The following is a 20003-nucleotide window of genomic DNA, read 5'->3' on the forward strand; positions in this document are numbered from 1 at the left end:
TCATATAATTTAATTTAAAAAAAAATACATGCAAATATGCACAGCCAATAATGTTTAGTGTTTCCCCACTCAAAATGTTTTTCCTCTTGTTCCTACGGTTGGATGTTTGAGCTTCACTGTTGAATAATGTACAGTACTCGTACAGTTGGACACTGGAAGACTGTTTTCACATTCATCTGCTGAAAGCAGAAATTTTCTCTGTGCTCACTGAAAGTTAGATTTTTAGGGGTGCGCCTATGAGCAGGATTTGTAACATCCTGGTCTAATATTCAACTTATACAAGTGCGATGTGGAACTTTGAAGCCTCCGGTGCACGTACACTGAGAATGGACTTTACAGTAAAGTAAGAGACATCTGGTGGTGTCCAGCAGGAGTAGATGCCAATTTAAGGATCTGAAAGTGGTAATTATGCTTCTTTTGTGAAAAAACCATATCAGACACATATTATTGTTCCAAGCCTGGTACCACACCTCCGAATCACTGCACACATCTGATTTGTTCAGCAATTCAAATAGGTCTAGTGTGAATAGAGAGAGTCGACCAATAAGAGCTTTGTTGCCGTAGTTAAGCAGTGCGTCATCATCTCTCTACATAGCTACCAAGCTAGATACCTAGCTACATTCAAGAGTGACCTATTCTTTCATTTGATGTGAAAAATTTGAACTGCTCTTATAGCAACGACTACTACAGCTTCCATGTTGACTGAAAATGATGTCAGCATGACGGACATCACTTGTGACTGAATAGTTATGCAAAACATGACAAATCTGTTACCACTGACCTATTTTCTTCACTTTAATTGGTACAAATTGTCGTCCCAGGGACCGTGAGATGAATGGGCTGAAGGCAAGCAATATCTTCACTATTTTTGGCTGGACCACAACAGCAGTATAGCTAAGCGTATTGATGCTATGGTTACTTAATGTTTAATATAAGACTATCATATTGTAAGCTGTGGTATGATGGACTACATTCTCCAAACATGCTTCATATGATCCACTCTCAGCAGATGTCACTAGAATGATAAGGTGTGTTTTGTCGTGGTATCCTTGTCTCATACACATGATGGTCATAGTGGTATATCAGTTTATTTTGTGTCCTACGGTACACATGATAAAGTTGTGTGCGGTTTACTGCCATTATGTCATTATATGATTTCTGTGTCTTGAAGTTCACAAGTTCTTTTATTCTCAGTTACTTCCCATTACTTTTTGAGACACCCAACATGTTAAATTCCCCCAGTGCGGCTTTGAAAGAGCTGAATATAATGGACTGCATGTGTTAAAATTGTCTGGCATTATGTTTCAAGATCTGTCGGCATCTGATGTCACTGAAGCAAGCTGGTGACATATCAATAATAGCTTCCCAGTGCCACTCATTAGAACATCCTCAGAGCACAAGCAAGCACTGATTGAAAAGAGGAAAGATAATGACAGTTAATAATAAGAAGGAAAGCTGATTAAGTCATGGCCAGGATCCCTCTCTCTGCCTCTCTCCTCTTTCTCTCCCCTTTTCTCTTGCTACTGCTCTCTCTTTGAATCATTCTGTCGCCATGAAAATTACAGCCTTGTCCTTTTGACATTGCCATGATTAATTGCAGTAAAATAAAGGTGTATATGGACCAATGCATGATTGTTACATTTTCAAAAAGGTTTCGGATTTGAGATGTCGGTGAGGTGGGGGCGGCTTGGCAGTGTGCAGAGTGCAGGTGCTTTCATCACTGTCTATTCACAGGAAAAATGCATCTCATGCCATCCCAGCTTAATTTCACCACTGCCATGGCATTGTGTATGGGCTACTGCTTAGAATTACATCTCTTTTTTCTGAGCTCATTCATTTCAGAATGAAGTAAGTGGTTTGTGTCTGGTTTCATTGTCTGCACATATTGGACTATGAAGTATTTGGGGATTTATAACAGAGGCGTGATTGATAATCACTTTATTCCGTGCTGTAACACTGTTTGTAAGAGAACAATACAACAGCAATGCCAAAACACTCAAAAATCCCCTTTTACATGAGAGTGGGCAGTACTTTCCAAGTCCTACAGCAGCTAAATATATTACCTAACAAGCCAATCTGTTGATTAAAGACAATATAGCCATTTAATACCCTCTTTGTGCTTGTTAAACTACAGAGGACCTGTTTGGAAATTCCAAGATTAAAAATTTTGCATTTTTAGTCATCATAAATTAAAGAGAATAGCCTGGTATCTGTCACATTAACAGATTGTTGTGTTACAATGGGCTGTACAATGGAAATATTATTTCATTATATTGCATTGAAATAGATTTTCTTTTATCAATACACAATGAATACAGGGAAACCACTTGAAAGGCGACTCATCTAAAGCAGCATATAAAAAAAAAGTGCCCATGTCACTTTGTAAAATGCAACCATTTATTGGAGACATGTATCACAATGAGAGACATCCTCAGTGTTATTTTGGCAGCTTTATAATCACTTGTGGAAAATTAATCAGTGTTTGCTCTCCCATATGAACAGAATGAAAGAAGCGATGCGTTTTCTGTTATCTCTGCCTGTCAAACAAGGATATGTGGGAAATTAGATTTTAGCAAATTAGCAGGTAGCCTAAAGGGTTGCAGACCAAGGGATGACAGATGTCTCCTTAAATGTGTTTAGATTTATATTAGTATTTACAAAGAACATTTTGTTGGGGCATGTGACATGTTGTCTGGTCTTTGTTCTTTGTCACATCTCTCCTCCCTTCTATTTGTTTGGCTTCTCTGTGCTGTCCAATACATTCAGATATGCCATACAAATCATGTTTACACTTTTGCAAGATGTCAAATCTTGGCCTTAGAGAACTGCGTGCCATTCAGATAGATGGATTCTTTAAATCCCAAGTCACAAGTTGTTGGCATTTATCGAATGCTGTCTTACAAGTTGGCGTTTTTTAACCTGATATATTCCACGGTAATGTTAAAAAATGCTTTCACATTTAACCCATCCATAAATGCCAACACATTCTGCTGATTTGCATTCAAAATAATATGATTCAATGTATATCTCATGTATCACAGTCACAAATACTGTAAAAAAAACCCAAAAAAAACGCAATATATCAAAGGAATAAGTCCTGAAAATTATGATGACATATGCTTAACATTGAAAAAATGGAAATCAAAGTGGCAAAGAGGAAGAATTGTCACAAGTCATCATCAACGCTGACTAGAAGACGCTTGACAGGATATTCACTAAGCAACATTACAAACTGCAATCTAAAATGACTGAGTTCACTCAACTTCTATAACAGTCTAATTTCGAAATGTGTCTATTTTTATCTGTGTCTGCAGTATTTTCATATCCATATGTGATCTGCCTCCTAGTAATGAAAGGGGAAATGGAAAAAGGAACAGAACTGCAGGATAATAGCACAAAAACACTTCTCTCTCTCCCCGCAGCTACATATCTGTCATCCCATTCATTCATGTCTTTGATGAAACATTCATTGATTCCTTTTCTTATACCTCAAGCAGACAGGTGGCAAAGAAAGATATTTAGTCATGGTGAGATCACCATGAATAGGTAAACTGATGCTTGATATTTTTCTGGAGGCAACACCTCAATAAAAGAATTTATTTCTGACCCATTCAAATCACAAACAAGAAGCAGCGCCATGCATTGTGTTAAGTCATGTAGATGTTTCAATCAATATTTCTTTTATCCCACAGTGTAAATTAACTTGTCTGTTAATGTTTACATAAACTAATCATAATTAATTATATATTATACAATCCATAGCCAACACAGGTGTTATTGTGTGCCCACACCATTTTGTCCAACAAAAGCTGCAGAACAGGTGCATGAATGCTTCTAATCCATGCTGCTCTCCCTCCACCTGCTGCGATAATTAATGAGGTGTTTTAATAAACAGTGAAAAAACTCCTTCTCTTTGCAAGTTGTAACTGTAGGAGTTAGCAGCAGACGCAATGTGGTCATCATGGATCTGAGGTTGATGTTTCTATTTCCCATTGTGCTATTGGATTTTAAGCTTTGGCTCTGCAGAGCACGTGAGGTAAAAGCAAATAAACGGGTGATAAGTATCGAATGCTCTCACGTGGTATATTCAACAGAGGGAAATGTGTTAATCAGCATAACTTCATTTGTAAATTTGCCTTTCATGCCATGCTGGGCTATAATCAATACACTTGTAACACAGAAGGTTCATAAGTAGATACTGAGGATGTAGACATAAATACTTTGTCTGGAAAGTTGTAGTTATAAAATGGACTTAATTCATGAGCTCTTCAGCATTATCACAATCACCTGACACAACCTGCCCCTCACCTGCCCTGAAGCTAATTTGAAATGAAGTGAAGTATAATAATTTTGCACCTTTGCACCTACATGTACCCTTTGGAGAAGCTTTTTATTTTCTTTCTTTTTTCTATAACAATATCTTCCATGTGTATGTGTGTGTGTGTGTGTGTGTGTGTGTGTGTGTGTGTATGTGTGTGTGGGGGTGTGTGTGTGTGTGTGTATGTGTGTGTGGGGGTGTGTGTGTGTGAGTTTGAGTGTGCATTAATTAGAAACTATGATTGTACTTGTAGGCATAGTCATTATTCATCTTTTTAACAACAGATTGCACTAATGTGAGAGTTCAGACTTTCTCCAACAAGGACCATTTATTATCACACTTGATAGACCAGATGTAAAAAAGAAAACATCCACTTCAAGTTCTAAAATCTGTTTTCCTCTAACGAAATATCTAATTAAATCTAATGAAAATCTATTCAAATAAATAAGAACTGCTGTTCATCAGTCTCTACAGTCACACCTGAAACTGAACTAACCCAAACTTTAAGAAAACTTTAAACTTGTCTTGACGTTGAAGCATGTGTGAACCTTACATCTGCATTAAAATTGTGTTGCAGGTAGATGGGGCCACAGAGCAGTCCAGTGCTGGTTAGAGTAGCAGGTTGGTTAGAAGGACAGTTATCCATGGTACTGAATAACCAGTACTGCTGAACGCCTTTGAGCAAGGGCACGTAGCCCCATGTGGATGTGTACCAGCTGTGATGGCAGGCATTAGAGAGTTTTTAGAGTTGGCTATAAATACCACCCAACAACACAATGCAGAATGTAATATAATGAAGTTGCATCTGTCCTGGCAAACATAACCTCAGCAACAAGGGGGGGCGAATAGACAGTCCCCATCCATCACTGTTTAAAAATAAAGTTGCTAAAATAAAGGTTAAATTGAATGAAACTCATAAGGTTTATAAATCCTCAGCCAGGCTCATTTCATGTTCATTGAAAAATAAATATCTCCAGGTGACGTCCTAAATTATATTATTGTTACACTCGTGTTGAATTGAATTATACTTTCCAGTACCGATGACCTGTTGAGGAAAAAAACACTTGCCACATTAAAGTCGAATCATTTTTCATATATAGGTCTGTACATTATAATATTATACATTATTGTGGTTCAGGGATTATAGATTACTTCCCTTTTATGAATGTAAAAATATGATCTTCATCGTTATTCCTCTGAGGCTTGGCCTTATCCTGTTTGCACTCATTATTGCTGTTTACTCACTCGCAGCATTGGCGCTTGAGGTGGCACCATATCAAAGCATGCTTCAACCATCTCCTCACAAAAACCTCAAACAATATAGTGAAATGCAATGTTTACAATAATGACTCTTTGATCTTTGGCAAATTGAATTAGAATGACCAACGGCCCCCAGAAGAGCTGCAGATTCAATTTTCCTCTCTTCGGCAAAACAAAAAAAGCAAGAATATGTGGTTTGCAGAAATAGCAACACCACAGTGGCCATACAACCTTATTCCAATGCAAATATCTGCAGGTTATGTACTGAAATGGGCATTAATTCCCGGCCAGGAGATTAGGCAGCCAGAGATGTTAATGAAATGATGAGGAAACTTCTTATTGAACTGTCACAGCAGATGAGCCAATTTTAAAATCAGTTCCTAAAGCTGCACTTACTAATATTTTTATATTAGCAACAGAAAAAAAAAAAACTGTGTGTAATGTGAAAGGTGATGCCGGTTATGACCAACTCAAAGATAAATATCACCCAATTCTGCAGTTCCCCTCAGCTCAGCAGAGCATTTTACCCTCTTTCAGCTGATTGTTTTGGTTTGACGGCCGCAACTTCACTCTTTATTTGTTCACTCTCACAGATCTCCTCAACCCTGCAGCAGGAAGCTGCAAACTTTTGTTAAAACTACTCACTGTGTGCACTAAACAGCAGACAGACAAAGCAGCATTTAGCAGCTAAAGTGCCAGATATTTTCCTGAGGAAATGGTGGAGACCAACATAGAGCTAAAAGGAGAGTGAATGTTGAATTTAGATTTGCCAGGTAGCCAGAAACACGACTCCAAATACATGCTAATGTTGCTCTGTGTCTACTGGCAATTGTTTTTTTTTTATCACTGTCAGTGTACTGTTTACAGCTTCTTGTGTGTTCTCCTAAATGGCCAAAGAGGTAATTGTAGGTTTTTCTCTGCTGCAGTGCAGTAAAAAATATAAGTGCCCTAAAATATGTCTTTACAACTCTTGTTCCCACTTTTCTTTCTCCTCTCCTTCTATTTCTCACTCCATTTCAATATTCCTTGTTCTGTCCAAGGTGTACTTCAAGCGTGATGGTGAGCTGATAGAGGTGATTTCCTACACTCAACCCTCCACCAACGAGCAGGGAGGCGGCTCAGCGGGCGTAAGAGGGGCAAGGCCACTCATCAGCAGGGACCTCGATGACACTAAGCTGCAGAGGTCCCTCTCCCTCCTGGACCCCGAGGGCCGGTCAGCCCGTCTGTACACAGAAAGCCCTCAGCGTGTCCACACTCAGGGCCAGCAGGCCTCTGAGCCCAGCCCTGCGACAGAGGTCATCCCAGAGACAGTGGTGAGCCGTGAGTTCCCCCGCTGGGTGCACAGCACAGACCCTCTCTACTACTTCAGCCACACTCACATCCCCCAGAGTGATGGCTCTGTGGTGGTGCAGGCCCGACTCACCTGGACCCTAAATCCCCAGCTGGATAATGATGCTCTATTCAGCTGCGAGGTCAAGCATCCAGCATTGTCCATGCCTATGCAGACAGAGGTTACTCTGGGTGAGTAAGATGCAGACTTACTTGTTGTTTTTGTGTGCTATTCTCATTCCTCCAAACACTTTTCTCATCTGTCCTTTATTCCCCCCCTGACTCCACCTAGACATATACACACCCTTTTCTCATTTCTTCTCCCTTTTAATCTCCTGATGTCTCCTTGTATCCCCTTGCTGCACTTGGAAACCGACTGGGCCCCCTTATGTCTCTCTTGCAAATGTACTCAGAACAACACTGATTTTCATTTGATGCCACTTAATTGTGTTACAGCTGAGCAGATTGCAAGTTTAGCGGCAAATGCAAAACTCCAAGTGACTGACAGGGCAATTCATCGAGCTGTCTGTTGTTAGATTGAGTTAACTCAGTGCCGTTATTGAAAAAGTCAACCTGAATTAGAGAAGTTAGATGAGAATTTAGACACACTGACCAATGTTATATAATTGGAAAGACGATCTCAGAGATGCTGCCCTTCTTCGAACTTCAATGAGCATCTCCCTTAAGCTCTGCAGTCTCACGCCTCAGTGTTTTAAACAGAAAGAAGATAGCTTCTAGATTTCATCACTTTATTTCAAGGGGAGAAACACTATGGTCGAGGGATTATTTGTTTTTTCATCTGCAAACTATCAAAGCAGAAGAAGTAGTGATGCAGGTACTGAAATAAGAAAAAAAAGAGTCATACTTTAAGTGAAAACTTAAGCATTAAGTTTTAATGTGTGATCCAGGAGAGACACACACACATTCTGATTTTTTTTTTTTTTTTTTTAATCTAAAAACAAAGATGGCTTCCAGCACATCCAATTAACACTTCAAAGGCAATATGTTGGCATGGTCCTCCTGGAGACAAGCCACGCAATCCTGACATGATAAACAGAGACATTATCTTCCATGAGATGCTAGCAATGGTTGAAGGCAGAAAGAGACTCTGAATTAGGAGACTGCGGCTGGTGTTTGCTCTCTGCATTGTATCGCGCTGTCAGTATTTTATCTCACATCACCACCTTTCATCTAATTAAAAGTATCCCTCTTACCATGCTGGTGAGCAGCTGTGGTCACTTTGAGTTGATATATAGAAGTTGCCATTATTATTTTGAAGTGGAAAGTCTTGAGTAGGTTTAAGAAATTACTAGTAGGGATTAAAAATCTCCTGCAAACCAAGCTCAGTGCAGGTTTCTCCCTGATCGACTCTGGTCCATTGTTATTATGGGGGGTCTATGTAGACATGTAATACATTATCTAAAACACATTTTAGTGACACAATTCAATGATGCACAGCAAAGCTCTTGCATTTTGTTTGCCCTAAGTAGTGGCTTGAATTTTGGACATCAGAATTTCTTCTCGGTGGAGATGATGACAAATAATCTTGTTGCAGCAGTTGAAATCATCCATGAGTCCAGTTTTCTTTTGATGACTCCCAGATTGGCGTTTGAGGGAAAAAAAAAAACTTTTCTATTTTGTATAACTTTCAGTTCTTCACTTTTTGTGTGCCAAGAAGTTTTCCTGCCAGAATCCATATTCATATCTGGGTAAATAGGGTGAATCTACAGGGTCTCAATTAGTGGGGAAGGGACACTCCTTTCTGTTGTAGCTTCTGAATCAATCTGTTTTCAGTTCAGACTAACAAGAGGAGTGTGCTTTCTTGGTACAAATCTGGCATTAAAAAAACAAAAAAGCTTGCATTATTCAAGATTTCTTTTACTGTCAACAAATCTTATAAAAAGACCAAATCTGACTTCAACTACATGTCTGTTCAACAAGTCAGAATTAAACAACAAAAATATGTTGGTGGTCCAAGCACTGCTTGAGTCATTCATGCACTCCAGAATGACACAAGCATTCTCTGATCTGATGAAGAAATCTGAAGGACAACATCATTTATCTGAGCCTTTCAAAACCATTGTAAATCAGTGTTAAAAAATTAATATGTTTTGTGATGTGACAACACTATTGTTAAGGTCTTGTTAAGTTTAGGTACAAAAACCACTTGGTTAGGGTCAGAGAAAGATCATGGTTTGGGTTAAAATTACTACTTCTTTATGGTTTGATTGCGGTCATGGTTTCAAAAAAACAATGTTATTTTATATTTATTTTTATATTTATATAACACAGCAATCTACTGTGTTAAAGCCTGTTGATTAATCCATCCACCCTGACTTCTTCCCCACATGGACTTTGCTGCTAACGTCACCTCATTTTGTCCTTTGCTCCAGTCGTAATTACTAAGGCCACTAGAGGTCATATGTCATTTTGGGTCACTTACATAAACTACTGATCCTGATATTTTTTCTTGGCAGGACAGTCTCGACTGTGGCACTCAGCCACAAACCCATTCATTACAAGACATAAATCTCGAAAAAGAAAAAGGTCACAAATATCTGATTTCATTTTTTTTTTAAAAAGAAAAGTAATTTTTCAACTTTTTAACATTACTCAAACAGCACATACATACATATGTTGTAACACAACACTTTTATTAATATAAAACATAACCTCATCTGGGCACCACCTCCCTTTTGGTTAGGATTTGTTAGTGTCAGGAGGAAGCACTAACCCTTATTCAATTTAATTAATGACTCAGTCTCATAACCCTAAGTTCTTGTTCCAAACAGTGACCTCTGTTTACTGTGCTCAAAGAAATCACCCAACAACTTCTAAAGATAAGTGAAGACATTTATTCATAACTAACTTTATAACTTTTTTGGATACATGATAAAGCCTAAGATAATAAATAAAATGAATAATAAGGCCTATAAATGATAATAAAACAAAATAATAAAGAAAATTGTTCAGAAGTAGAACACCGGAGAAGAGGAGTAAAGTGGTGTTCAGGGTACGCTGGGAAGAGTCTTTCAGTTTAACCCCTAGTTGCAGCGCTGCTCTCAGCAAGCGGCAGAAATCCAGTTTCAAAGGTCACTTTCTTTTTCAGAACGAAATTTCCGTCTGAGTCAGGGATTTAGGCTTTTGTTGGCTTCTTGTAATCTTGGTTTTAATACCAAATAAGGTTTAATCTGACTACACTCAAATCTTCAGTGGTGTAAACTTCAAAACTTAGACTGTACTGTACATGGAAACACAAGATTTAACATTACAAATAAAACAAAAACAAACTGAACTTGTTTCAATAAAAGATTAAAATATGCATATATTTGGTCGAAAAACAAAGAAAAGAGATGTCTTAAAAATAATTGTTTGGCTCATGAGTTCTCTGTCCCTCTGAGGCTAATTTTATCATTTTGAAAAAGGATAAGCAGAGTCCTGAATGATGAATATTCTGTTCCTTTGTTCTGGACTTTTATGGTGTGGTTGACTTTGACTTGAGATGGCAAGTAACTGTCTTATACTGGAGAATAAACTATTAAATATCTAATAACATCTCAAACATTAACCTTCAATTCTTCTGTCAACATATCAAACATTAACCTTCATATGAATATTTCTAATGATGTCTAGACATCCAACCTCAATTGATTCAACTTTCTCAATTCATCTGCATTGAAATAAAAGTTTAATACTATAGCAAATGAAATAAAGTTAAGCAACACTTATGTGATTAGATTACTTCCAGAAACATATTCAAATATAAATACAACATAACTCATAATGTATAAAAACATTCAATATGACTATTATTTAATAACAAAAGAAAATTTCAACCTGAAGTTCTTCAAACATTATGTCTTTACATTCGTATTACATCAGAAAACCTACTCTTTCAATACAACATAGGTGATTTTAAAGTACCATATAAACATTCATTAACTCTTAACATAAGGAAATTCAAAATCTTACTACTCGAGCGTAGTATTGTTACATCTAGTAAAAAGACAATAATAAAATCTAAATTTAATATCTCCTCAGTAGATTACCGCACAACTATCAAAGTTATGCAATTCTTTGTGTATTTACATGACAAATAACATTACATAACTTGCATTATGATTAGACATTTTATTTACATGAACTTCATGAACTGGCTTAGATTTGCAGGGAGACTCCATGTCCATGTTTTCCAAGAATGTGAGTTAGAGTTTATGGCTTTGGTCTGGGACTTTTCTGTCCATGTTTACTGAGTCGTTGATCCTTTCTCTCGGTTCAAGTGACACCAAGGGTCATTTATGCTTTTGGTTCAAGCCACAGTGTTTAACTTAAGTTAAGTTGCCACAGTGTTTAACTTTTGGGTAGTATCCCGCTAACAGACACCCACTTGGCAAAGAGGTCAGTTCGGGGTCCAGGGGTGAGGTACTCTCCATGTGTCTGTGGTATTCATTCATCTACTCAGTCTGAGATTAAAGAAGGATTGTTTTAGCCAAGAATTAAAGAAAAGGCCATAGTGTCTGACACATAATACACATTTAGTGCACTGGTGAGTATTAATGGCAGCAGAATAGTGTATGTGAGATTGTAAACTGCAGTGACTGTGGTTATAGTAATAAAGGACCGTGTCATCCAGTGCAACGGTGTGATTCATTGGTGTTTTTTTAATAGTTTTTGGGCAACAATAAAGGTCTACAGCACAGTAAGTTCTATCAGGCTTTGGCTACACAGGTAGCACTTGTTGGTAGGATCAATTCATTGTTGGATTTGATCCTTGGTCTCTTGGAATTTGCTGATATTGCCAGCCTTATTTTTTAAATCACTCAATCATGTCCGTGGAAAGGGCCCAGTGTCCAAAAAAAGCCCCTTGGCCGTCATTTAAAAACATATTGTCACAATTGGTATTGTCACTTTTTTCAAATGGGAATACCTCATTCCAGAAAAAATGGCTTTTAAAATGTACTAACTGTCACCATCATATCCCAAGTGGATAAAAAAATAGTACATCACATGCAAGACTGAGACAGCATAAGTTAAAGGTATAATGGCATGAGCTTTCTTCTTGAGACAAAGTATTGCAGTAAGGATTTTAGCAGCTATTTGCCTCTTTCACATGTTGATGATAAAGCAGATGACATACCCTGGGGGGAATGGGCCCTGTGAAACTCTTGCTAAATGTCAAAGGCACTAATATTTTGACAAGCCTTTCTCTCTGTTTTGTTTGAAGTCATTAATTTACCACTACCTTTGTTCTTTTAAAGAGATGGAAGGAGCATCACTAGACATTCTTTTTCCCACCACCTAAAGAAAAGAGAACAGAAAATGTGCGTTTGTTGATTCTAATTAGAGCACACTTGAAATTCAAAGCATTCATAGACCTGCTTGGGGCTTGATCCTTCTTGGAATGGAATGAAAAAAATGATATGGTTGTGATTCAGGTCGGAGGTTATGTACAAAAGAAAGAATTCTCCATTTGAATCAGCTCGTTATAGACAAAATGGCACACACATTTTTTAGAGTATTTGAGGACTGTTTAACTCTAATTGAATGTGACTGTGTAAAACATCTCAGGATTCCCATCACTTACATACCCTATTCATTTATATTATGCAGCTAAAACTGGATAATTGCACTCAAGAACTGTCTTACTGCATATACACAGACTTTCTTGGTTCTCTCAGGTGTGTTTGGTCAGGAAATGAAAAGGAGGTCTTTGCAGTACCCATAAGTGATAAATCTTTCAGAGATTTAATATTGCCACATGAGACAGAGCGACAGTCTGACAATCGACCAATGTTGTATTACACTTCATGAATATTCATGATTGGCTCCGTGCTCGCCATACAAATTGATTTGAAGCTGGCGCCGGGCCTTGGGAGTCTAAAAAAGTGCTACACCTCCATGAGATCATGAGGCCGGTCTATTCTGCACTCCTGGATTGTATTCATGAACATAGTGCCTCTTAAATATTTAAAAGAAGCTCTTTGCTTTGGATTTACGTGAGCTTGAGTTTTTATTATTCAGCATCATTAGACAAGTGGTGGAATTCTCATTTCATACCCTGTACAGCAGTGAAAGGAGATCCAGGCTTCCTCACATCTCCCAGTCATTGCTTTGCCAGACCGTGGTAATCAAAGAGCAGATGCTCAGTTTCAGAAAGGCCTCTGTGATCTGTGTGTGTGCATGCGCATATCTGTGTGAATTTTGGAGGATTGTGTGTGCATGCATGTGTATGGTTATTTGTATGTAAATGCCGGTGTGTGTTCAGTGTGGGCATGTGTCTTTGTCTGTTTGCTAGTGGAAATATAGATTTGTCATGTGTACCTGGTATGTTGCTCGTATCCATATTCACCTGCAGCTCAGGTCTACATTCATCAATCTGTCTTATCTGTTGGCTTTGGGTCATCTACTCTAGCGCGTTGGTTGAATCCATGAAAGACATTACATAGCAGCTGATTCACCACGATAGAGCCATCCAGAAGTCAGTCAGGCCTTTTAAATTTGGTTGCATGCCTCTGCAGCTTTTCTTTTTCAATAAAACCAGTCACCCAGCTAATGCGACAGGTTCCCTTCAACTGCTTAAGTCTGCTGTGCAGCTGGGCAGACCTGTTGATGTCTTAGCTTGCTATTAAAGCACACCTGATGCAGGGTGCACAGTTGTTTCTCTGGAGGGCATGTTTATTCTTGACCCCTTCAGAAGTGATAACAGTTTCTTCTTGCAAACTGGGTCTTAGGTGACACTCTCGTGGGACTGTGGCTCATTTCCACTATGAGGCCCTCACCCTCAGAGAGAGGCTGTGCTACGTCCATCACACTGCATGCTGCCCTAATCAAAGGTGATGACGTAGGACACCAACTGTCACTGTTGGAGCAAATCCCAGAAATCAGCCATCATCTTCCCCGGCCATATGCCTTGCAAGCTCTATGTGACGCCATGACACCAGTATTTAAAAATACTCTTCCGTCAGTGTGTGGGCAGCGGAAAGATAGTGCTTCACACTGCCATGCCAAAACTAGCCTGTGAAATGCCATCCATCTTCAGCATGAAAAAGAACACTTAGCCATGTCAAACTGTTCACATTATGTCTTTGGTTAGGTTGCCAATATAAATATGTGGATGTTTTCCTTTAATCTTAAAAATGTCACGGATTCCAAGATTTATTGTTAGACTGAGTTAGTTCATGCATAATAACAAGATATGTTGCTTGTGCTGAAATTTATCCAAAATATGTTTGTCAGCTCCTTCTCCCCATTGTATTACTTTAATTCTCGTTTACCATTTTATGCAACTGAAATTCTTTTGCTTGTTTTATAAAAGGATCCCTAGACATGATATAGAGTATGTGGGCAATGCCACACGCTCAAACCTATTTACAGATATGACAGTGTAACTTTTTATCCATTAGTCTGATGCAGGCTTGTAGTCAATGGATGCCTAAGAAAAGGCAATGCTTCATTAGCCACAGTGGACAGTTTGTCGCCAGATTAATAGCTAAAAACTGAGGTCATTTGTCTGTTTATTTATTTATCTTTTAGTTTAACTCATCAATGAAAACAACCATGCATTGTGATTTATTGAGAGTTCAAATCAAATTAATTGAAGAACTCCTGGGGTGGACTTTTACAGGCGTTATTGATAGGATGCCCTTAGCTTGAGTCTCACTGCATGAACTGCTCAGTCCATTTGTCTAACATATGGAACTGCACAATGCGTGAAGCAGTTATCTTTAGAGGAATTGTTAATCATGTCAAATCATGCAGAACTTGCTTATATGGGCCTAATACAGTATACTGTGCAGTTTGGCCATAATGAAAGGACTTACCTTTTTACATAATTATGCAAATCACTCATTTTATCTCAGTATTACATACACAGGACAATCACCGGCCCCTCGCAATCTCAGAATATTAGAATTTCCCTTCTCCCTTTCCTGCTTGCGCCCCTATTGTTTTAGAGGGTCCAAATGAAAGCCATCTGGGGGCTGCTGTCCACACCAAGACAAGGGAATTAGCTCTCTGAGTGTCCCTTATCTCACTGCCTCCACACTCCACCCGGTGCACTCCCATTCTCCTCTAGTAATGAGTATCTACCCAATTTAGTTGCTTTTCTCTCCAAGGGGGAATAAATCCAGCACAGTCCTTTGGATGAAAGAACCCGCAGGTCCCTAGTCTCTCGCCCCATGACCTTAATTGACAGGAAATTGTATTTGTCTCTCTCCCTGTGTAACAAAACAGGTGTCCAGCAGGATTTGCTCTCTATGCTCAGTACGATGACCTTTGTTTCTTTGTCTTTTTTTTTTCTTTTCAGCTGCTCCTAAGGGTCCTAAACTGTTCATGTCCCCCACCAGGGCAAAGGTAGGGGACACGGTGCGCATCACTGTGCAAGGATTCCAGGTAGGATCGCCTGGGGTAAGTGCATGGGGTTTTAAGAAACTGAGGGGACAAGTAGGAGGGGAACGGTTCATGTTGTATTTGCAGTTAATCCTGTTCAGTTTTCTTACAGAGTGATCACTTTGTTTGGTATAGACATCTTTTCCTCTGTTATTTTATGTATACATGCATGCTAAATATTAATGTTGTCAAAAAATTTACAAACTAATGCAATTTCATTGGATTCATATTGTAACACAGGAGCCTTGCAGTATTTTTCAGGCTGTTTCCTATTTGTTCTTAGTAAAGCCTCTGGCAATAAAAAAGGAAATGAACAAACTTAAGGAAATTAATTTGTTGGAAGTCTATCTGAGGTCCATGTCTGTCATTCTTAACCAACAGGCTGGCACACTATGCTAGCCAGAATAATTTTTACTGCCTTCAGACATCTTGCTCTCTAATCCAAAAAAAGGGGGCTGAAGGTAACAGCAATAAGATTGTTTTTGTGTCACTGTCATCCCCTGTCATAAAAAAAGACCATGTCCCTACTGTGAACGGGCTGTGGATGGTCTTGATCTCTTTGACAAGACTGACACATTGAAGCCGAGCAGCTGAAGTCAGTCAAGTGAAGAGGATAGTATAGCTCATCCTGATATAGGACATGCTAATGGCCTACAGCACAAACTGCCTTTGTTACTTCTCTGCCACTGCTTCAGGAATCTCTAGAAATCATAATTCAGATTTGTTGTTTGATTTTATTTCACACTTCTGAGACATTGCTAATGTAAAAACAGTTGTTGCTGTTTTTGGTTTGGTGCACCAAGCTATTGAGTGTACAGATTTATATGTGTGTTTATGTCTGCCCAATGACCTCAGGATTATTTTAAAGTTTTTCTTTGAATAGTGTTATGATTGGTTATTGTAAATAGGCTTGACTGTGGCATACAGCCAGTCAGGCCCCTCGGCAGCGTAGGCATCAGTGCATGCAGATTGATCAGAAAGCAAATTTCCCTTATCATTCACTGGACCAAGGCTCTAGGGTTTCACAAGTAGATAAGATTGTGTGTGTCAAGACAGATAATTTTGCCTCTTGCCTTCCTCATAGTACGATAAAAACGATGCCAGTTACCCCTCCGGTTTATTGTTTTAGGAATATATTATGGATGATGATCCTACAGTGTGGGTTTTAGTTTGTACTCCTTTTTCTTGTTGCTTTATGTATGAGATTAAATAGGGCATTGGTGGTTTCAGCTTTTTAATTTGGACTCCATAGGCTCTTGGGGATATGTGACAGGAAGGTTTTACTTAAACCCTTTTAGCGTTTTGTTTTTTTGTTTTTTTTAAATCTTAATGTGACCTTTTCCCAAAAGCCTGTCTCAATCTATTAACTCATTTAACCTCTATCATTCAAGCAGAGCTTGAAGAACCTTTTTATTAACATTTATTTTGAAAGGTTAGACACAGCTTTGTCACAACAATGACAAACCAGTTAGTGGAGGATTTTCACTATGACCATTTCAGTATTGGTCATTTCAAGATGAGATCCCCTCCAGATATGTTTTCAGATGTATATAAAACACTGTACTATGAAAAATAATTTGTGTCAGATATGTTTTTTCTGCAAAAAAAACTGTTCAATTGTCTTGTTAAAATCTTCAATCTAGAAAGTTGGTCTGTGTCTGATCCTACGTTGCCGATCTGTTTAAATACCTACATGTATTGCCACGATTTGGTCAAATAATTAAACAATTTAATCCGTCATTACTGCGATTAGTTAATTCTGATAAATATTATGACTAAGTATATGACATGTATTTTTTTTAAATATATTAATACACACAATAAACATTGTAATTCTTTTATTTGTTACCTTTTGCATGTTTGTGCGCTGCTGCGCATCCTGTGTGTGTAACAAGCAGAGTGCATGGGCCTTGTGTAGGTGCATCTTGATAATGCGCCCTTAAAATAACATAGAAACACTGTGCCATTGACTTTAGACCAGGTTTTTGTTGGTCAATAGCGCAATCGCTCTCTGCTTCCTCAAGACAGCAATGCGCCAACAATGCACCTGGCCACACCTTACTTTTAGACCAACACGCCCATGGGCGCACTGATGGGCGCAAGTTCCTCTGCTATTTTAACAACGTGGGCACTGGACGGGAAAATGACAACTGCGTCAGTCTTAAAATAGCAAAGAGACTTGCGCTGCACTTAGCACTGCTCTGCACCGGATGTAAGATAGAGCCCAAAATGTCTCTTGCTTCACTGAAAAGTCAATTCTTAGTGTATGTGCACCTCAGGCTTCAAGTTTCCACAACACACTTTTGTAAGTTGAATATTGGACCAGGATTGGTTTCCAAAGTAGTTGTCATGTCACAAATAATGCTCGTAAGCCCACCTCTTAAAATTGGATTTTCAGTGAGCACAGAGAAACTTTCCACTTTCAACAGCTTAATGTGAAAACAGCCTTGTAGTGTCAAACACTGCACATACATCATTCTGTACAATGGAGCTCAAACATTCAACTGTAAGAACAAGAGTAAAAAACATTTTTAAGTGGAGGGAGGCTTCAAGGGCACTTTCATGCCATGCACATTTTGAGCTGTTTATCTGAACTCTGAAGTGTTTGCTTTGTTTGGGCATGTGAGAATGATATCATTTGAACTTGGGCACCAAGTATTTTTTGAAAGTGCCTGCCCTTTTCCAAATAGTTCTAAGAACGACTTCTCAGATGGTTCTGTGTCAAACCATCTGGCTTGTCAGGTTACGCATGCCAAAAAACTGCACCAACCGTGCTTGCTGCAGGGAAGGAATCCAAAATGGGCACTTTTTGAGTCAATGTTGAAGGATGTTGACATCTGATAGTAGGCGGCACTTGTGCTTGAAAAGCCATGAAGGAAGGGCAAACTGCAGTCTGGACCGATTCAGATGGTACTACATCTGTTCTTATGGTATAAACAGGTTTCAGTTAAAGTTACATTTGATTTATTTTCTCTTTTAGGGTTCACCCCACTTCTGTAAATTTGAAAAGTAGTAGTAGCTCTATCTAATTTCATGCACTTGTGCAATCAATCTACACTTGAGCAGTGTGAACCAAAACAAATCAAACTGAGAAGTAAACCTTCCAATATAGTTCAGCACATAGAAGACCTTGAGCCTACCCCTACTTCATTCACTGTGTTTCTCACAAAGGAAGAGGTCATATTGTTGATCTCTCAAAACCTCATTCCTCCGAGGGGGGAAGAGTACAAGAGAGTCACCCTCATATTGTGTCCTCTTATTATCTATGAACATGTCAGCACACTGATATAAATGAAATACTGCTTCATGCAGGGTTATACTTTTAGACTGGAAATGGTGGGTGTTCTCTGGAGGGCTCAAAAATGTGAGGGGAAAAAAACTGTTGTAAAGTGAAGTGTTGATTATTAATGCATGTTGTTAACTTGCTGTTGCATTAGGGGGAAAAATTGGAGCTTGTATTATTCATGTATCCTTTGCTCTTAATCTCTTGGCTGAGACTCACAGACTTTCTCTGCACCGCCCTCTCACCCCTCCCTTTCCTCTATTCCCTTCTATCTCTTTTTTCCTTCTCCTTTCTTTCTTTTTTTTTCCCTCTCCGTCTCATCTGGGTGCTGGGTGTTGATAGAATGAGGTGTTCCCTGAACCCCTCTTCACCTGGACGCGGGTGGGGGGCCGCCTGCTGGACGGCAGCACGGAGCGAGAGGGGAAGGAGCTGATTCTGGAGAGAGTGCCAGCCGAGCTCAATGGCTCCATGTATCGCTGCACGGCCCAGAATCCTCTGGGCTCCACGGATACGCACACTCGCCTCATAGTCTTTGGTATGTACGATCTAGAGTGGCTACTGCACTACCAGTTAAACTGAAATCACATTTAAGTTTGATGAATTATTTACAAGCCGATGAATATGAAACATTTTTTTTGTGACTGTATAACTTGGATCCGCAAGAATTATCTGGAACACTTATACCATTACACAGTTAAATGTCACCGAAAATTACATAATTCCACAAAATTCATTTCATGTATCTACAGTAACTTTGAAAAATACTTATGTGACCACTTTTAGGTATTAATCATTAATGTGGCTAAGTGTGTGATTAATAAGAGATTGTATTCCTAATTGGCTCAACAACAGATTCTTTTTAAGGCTGCACTTAGTGAGATAACTATTCTCTAACAAGGGATTTAGTGACTATTCCATCAGCGGCATGCCTTGCACTGCTCTCACGCACTTAAACACCAATAGGCAACAGTGACATCAAAGGCCTATGGTAAAATCAAAGGATCTTTGTTGTTGACAATGTCAGAAAAGCACTTTGTTCACTGGCCAAACGAAGGTAACGTGTTCACTGGAACCTGGAATTTGTTCGTTTACTAGTGTTGACGAGGGAGTTGGATTGCTTACAGGCTGTATTATATCGGTGTGTCCTGCTCCTCTGGATCTGTTTGTTTACACTGGACACTCTTGGAAAAACTGGCATTCTAAGTCTCTATCAATGGATGGAAAGCTATTTTAATCAAATGAAGTTTTTATGAGAGAAATTTACATGTTGGTGTCATGTCTGAATAAGCCCCTGAGTCACTTTTCCGTAAAAGTCACAAAGCCAATCTTAGTGAGACATAGTATCCTATTAAATGTCCATATGCTTGAAACTTCCAACACAGCAAGTCTGAATTGACTGCCGTCACATTAATGGACAGTGTGCTG

General features: G+C 38.9%; 1 protein-coding gene across 2 annotated transcripts in view; it reads left to right on the top strand.

Moving 5' to 3' along the window:
- The window catches only part of igsf21a (immunoglobin superfamily, member 21a), a 188165-nt gene that overhangs the window by 158068 nt on the left and 10094 nt on the right, over positions 1–20003 (top strand). Inside the window, exons 6-8 of one of the 2 annotated variants that reach the window (XM_067586498.1) lie at positions 6619–7099; positions 15213–15313; positions 18921–19113. In XM_067586498.1, coding sequence (XP_067442599.1) covers positions 6619–7099; positions 15213–15313; positions 18921–19113 — 775 coding nt within the window. The remainder of the gene's footprint in view (positions 1–6618; positions 7100–15212; positions 15314–18920; positions 19114–20003) is intronic. The other variant, XM_067586499.1, reaches the window with a different exon arrangement.

Source organism: Thunnus thynnus, chromosome 4, assembly GCF_963924715.1.
Source record: "Thunnus thynnus chromosome 4, fThuThy2.1, whole genome shotgun sequence".
NCBI lineage: Eukaryota > Metazoa > Chordata > Actinopteri > Scombriformes > Scombridae > Thunnus > Thunnus thynnus.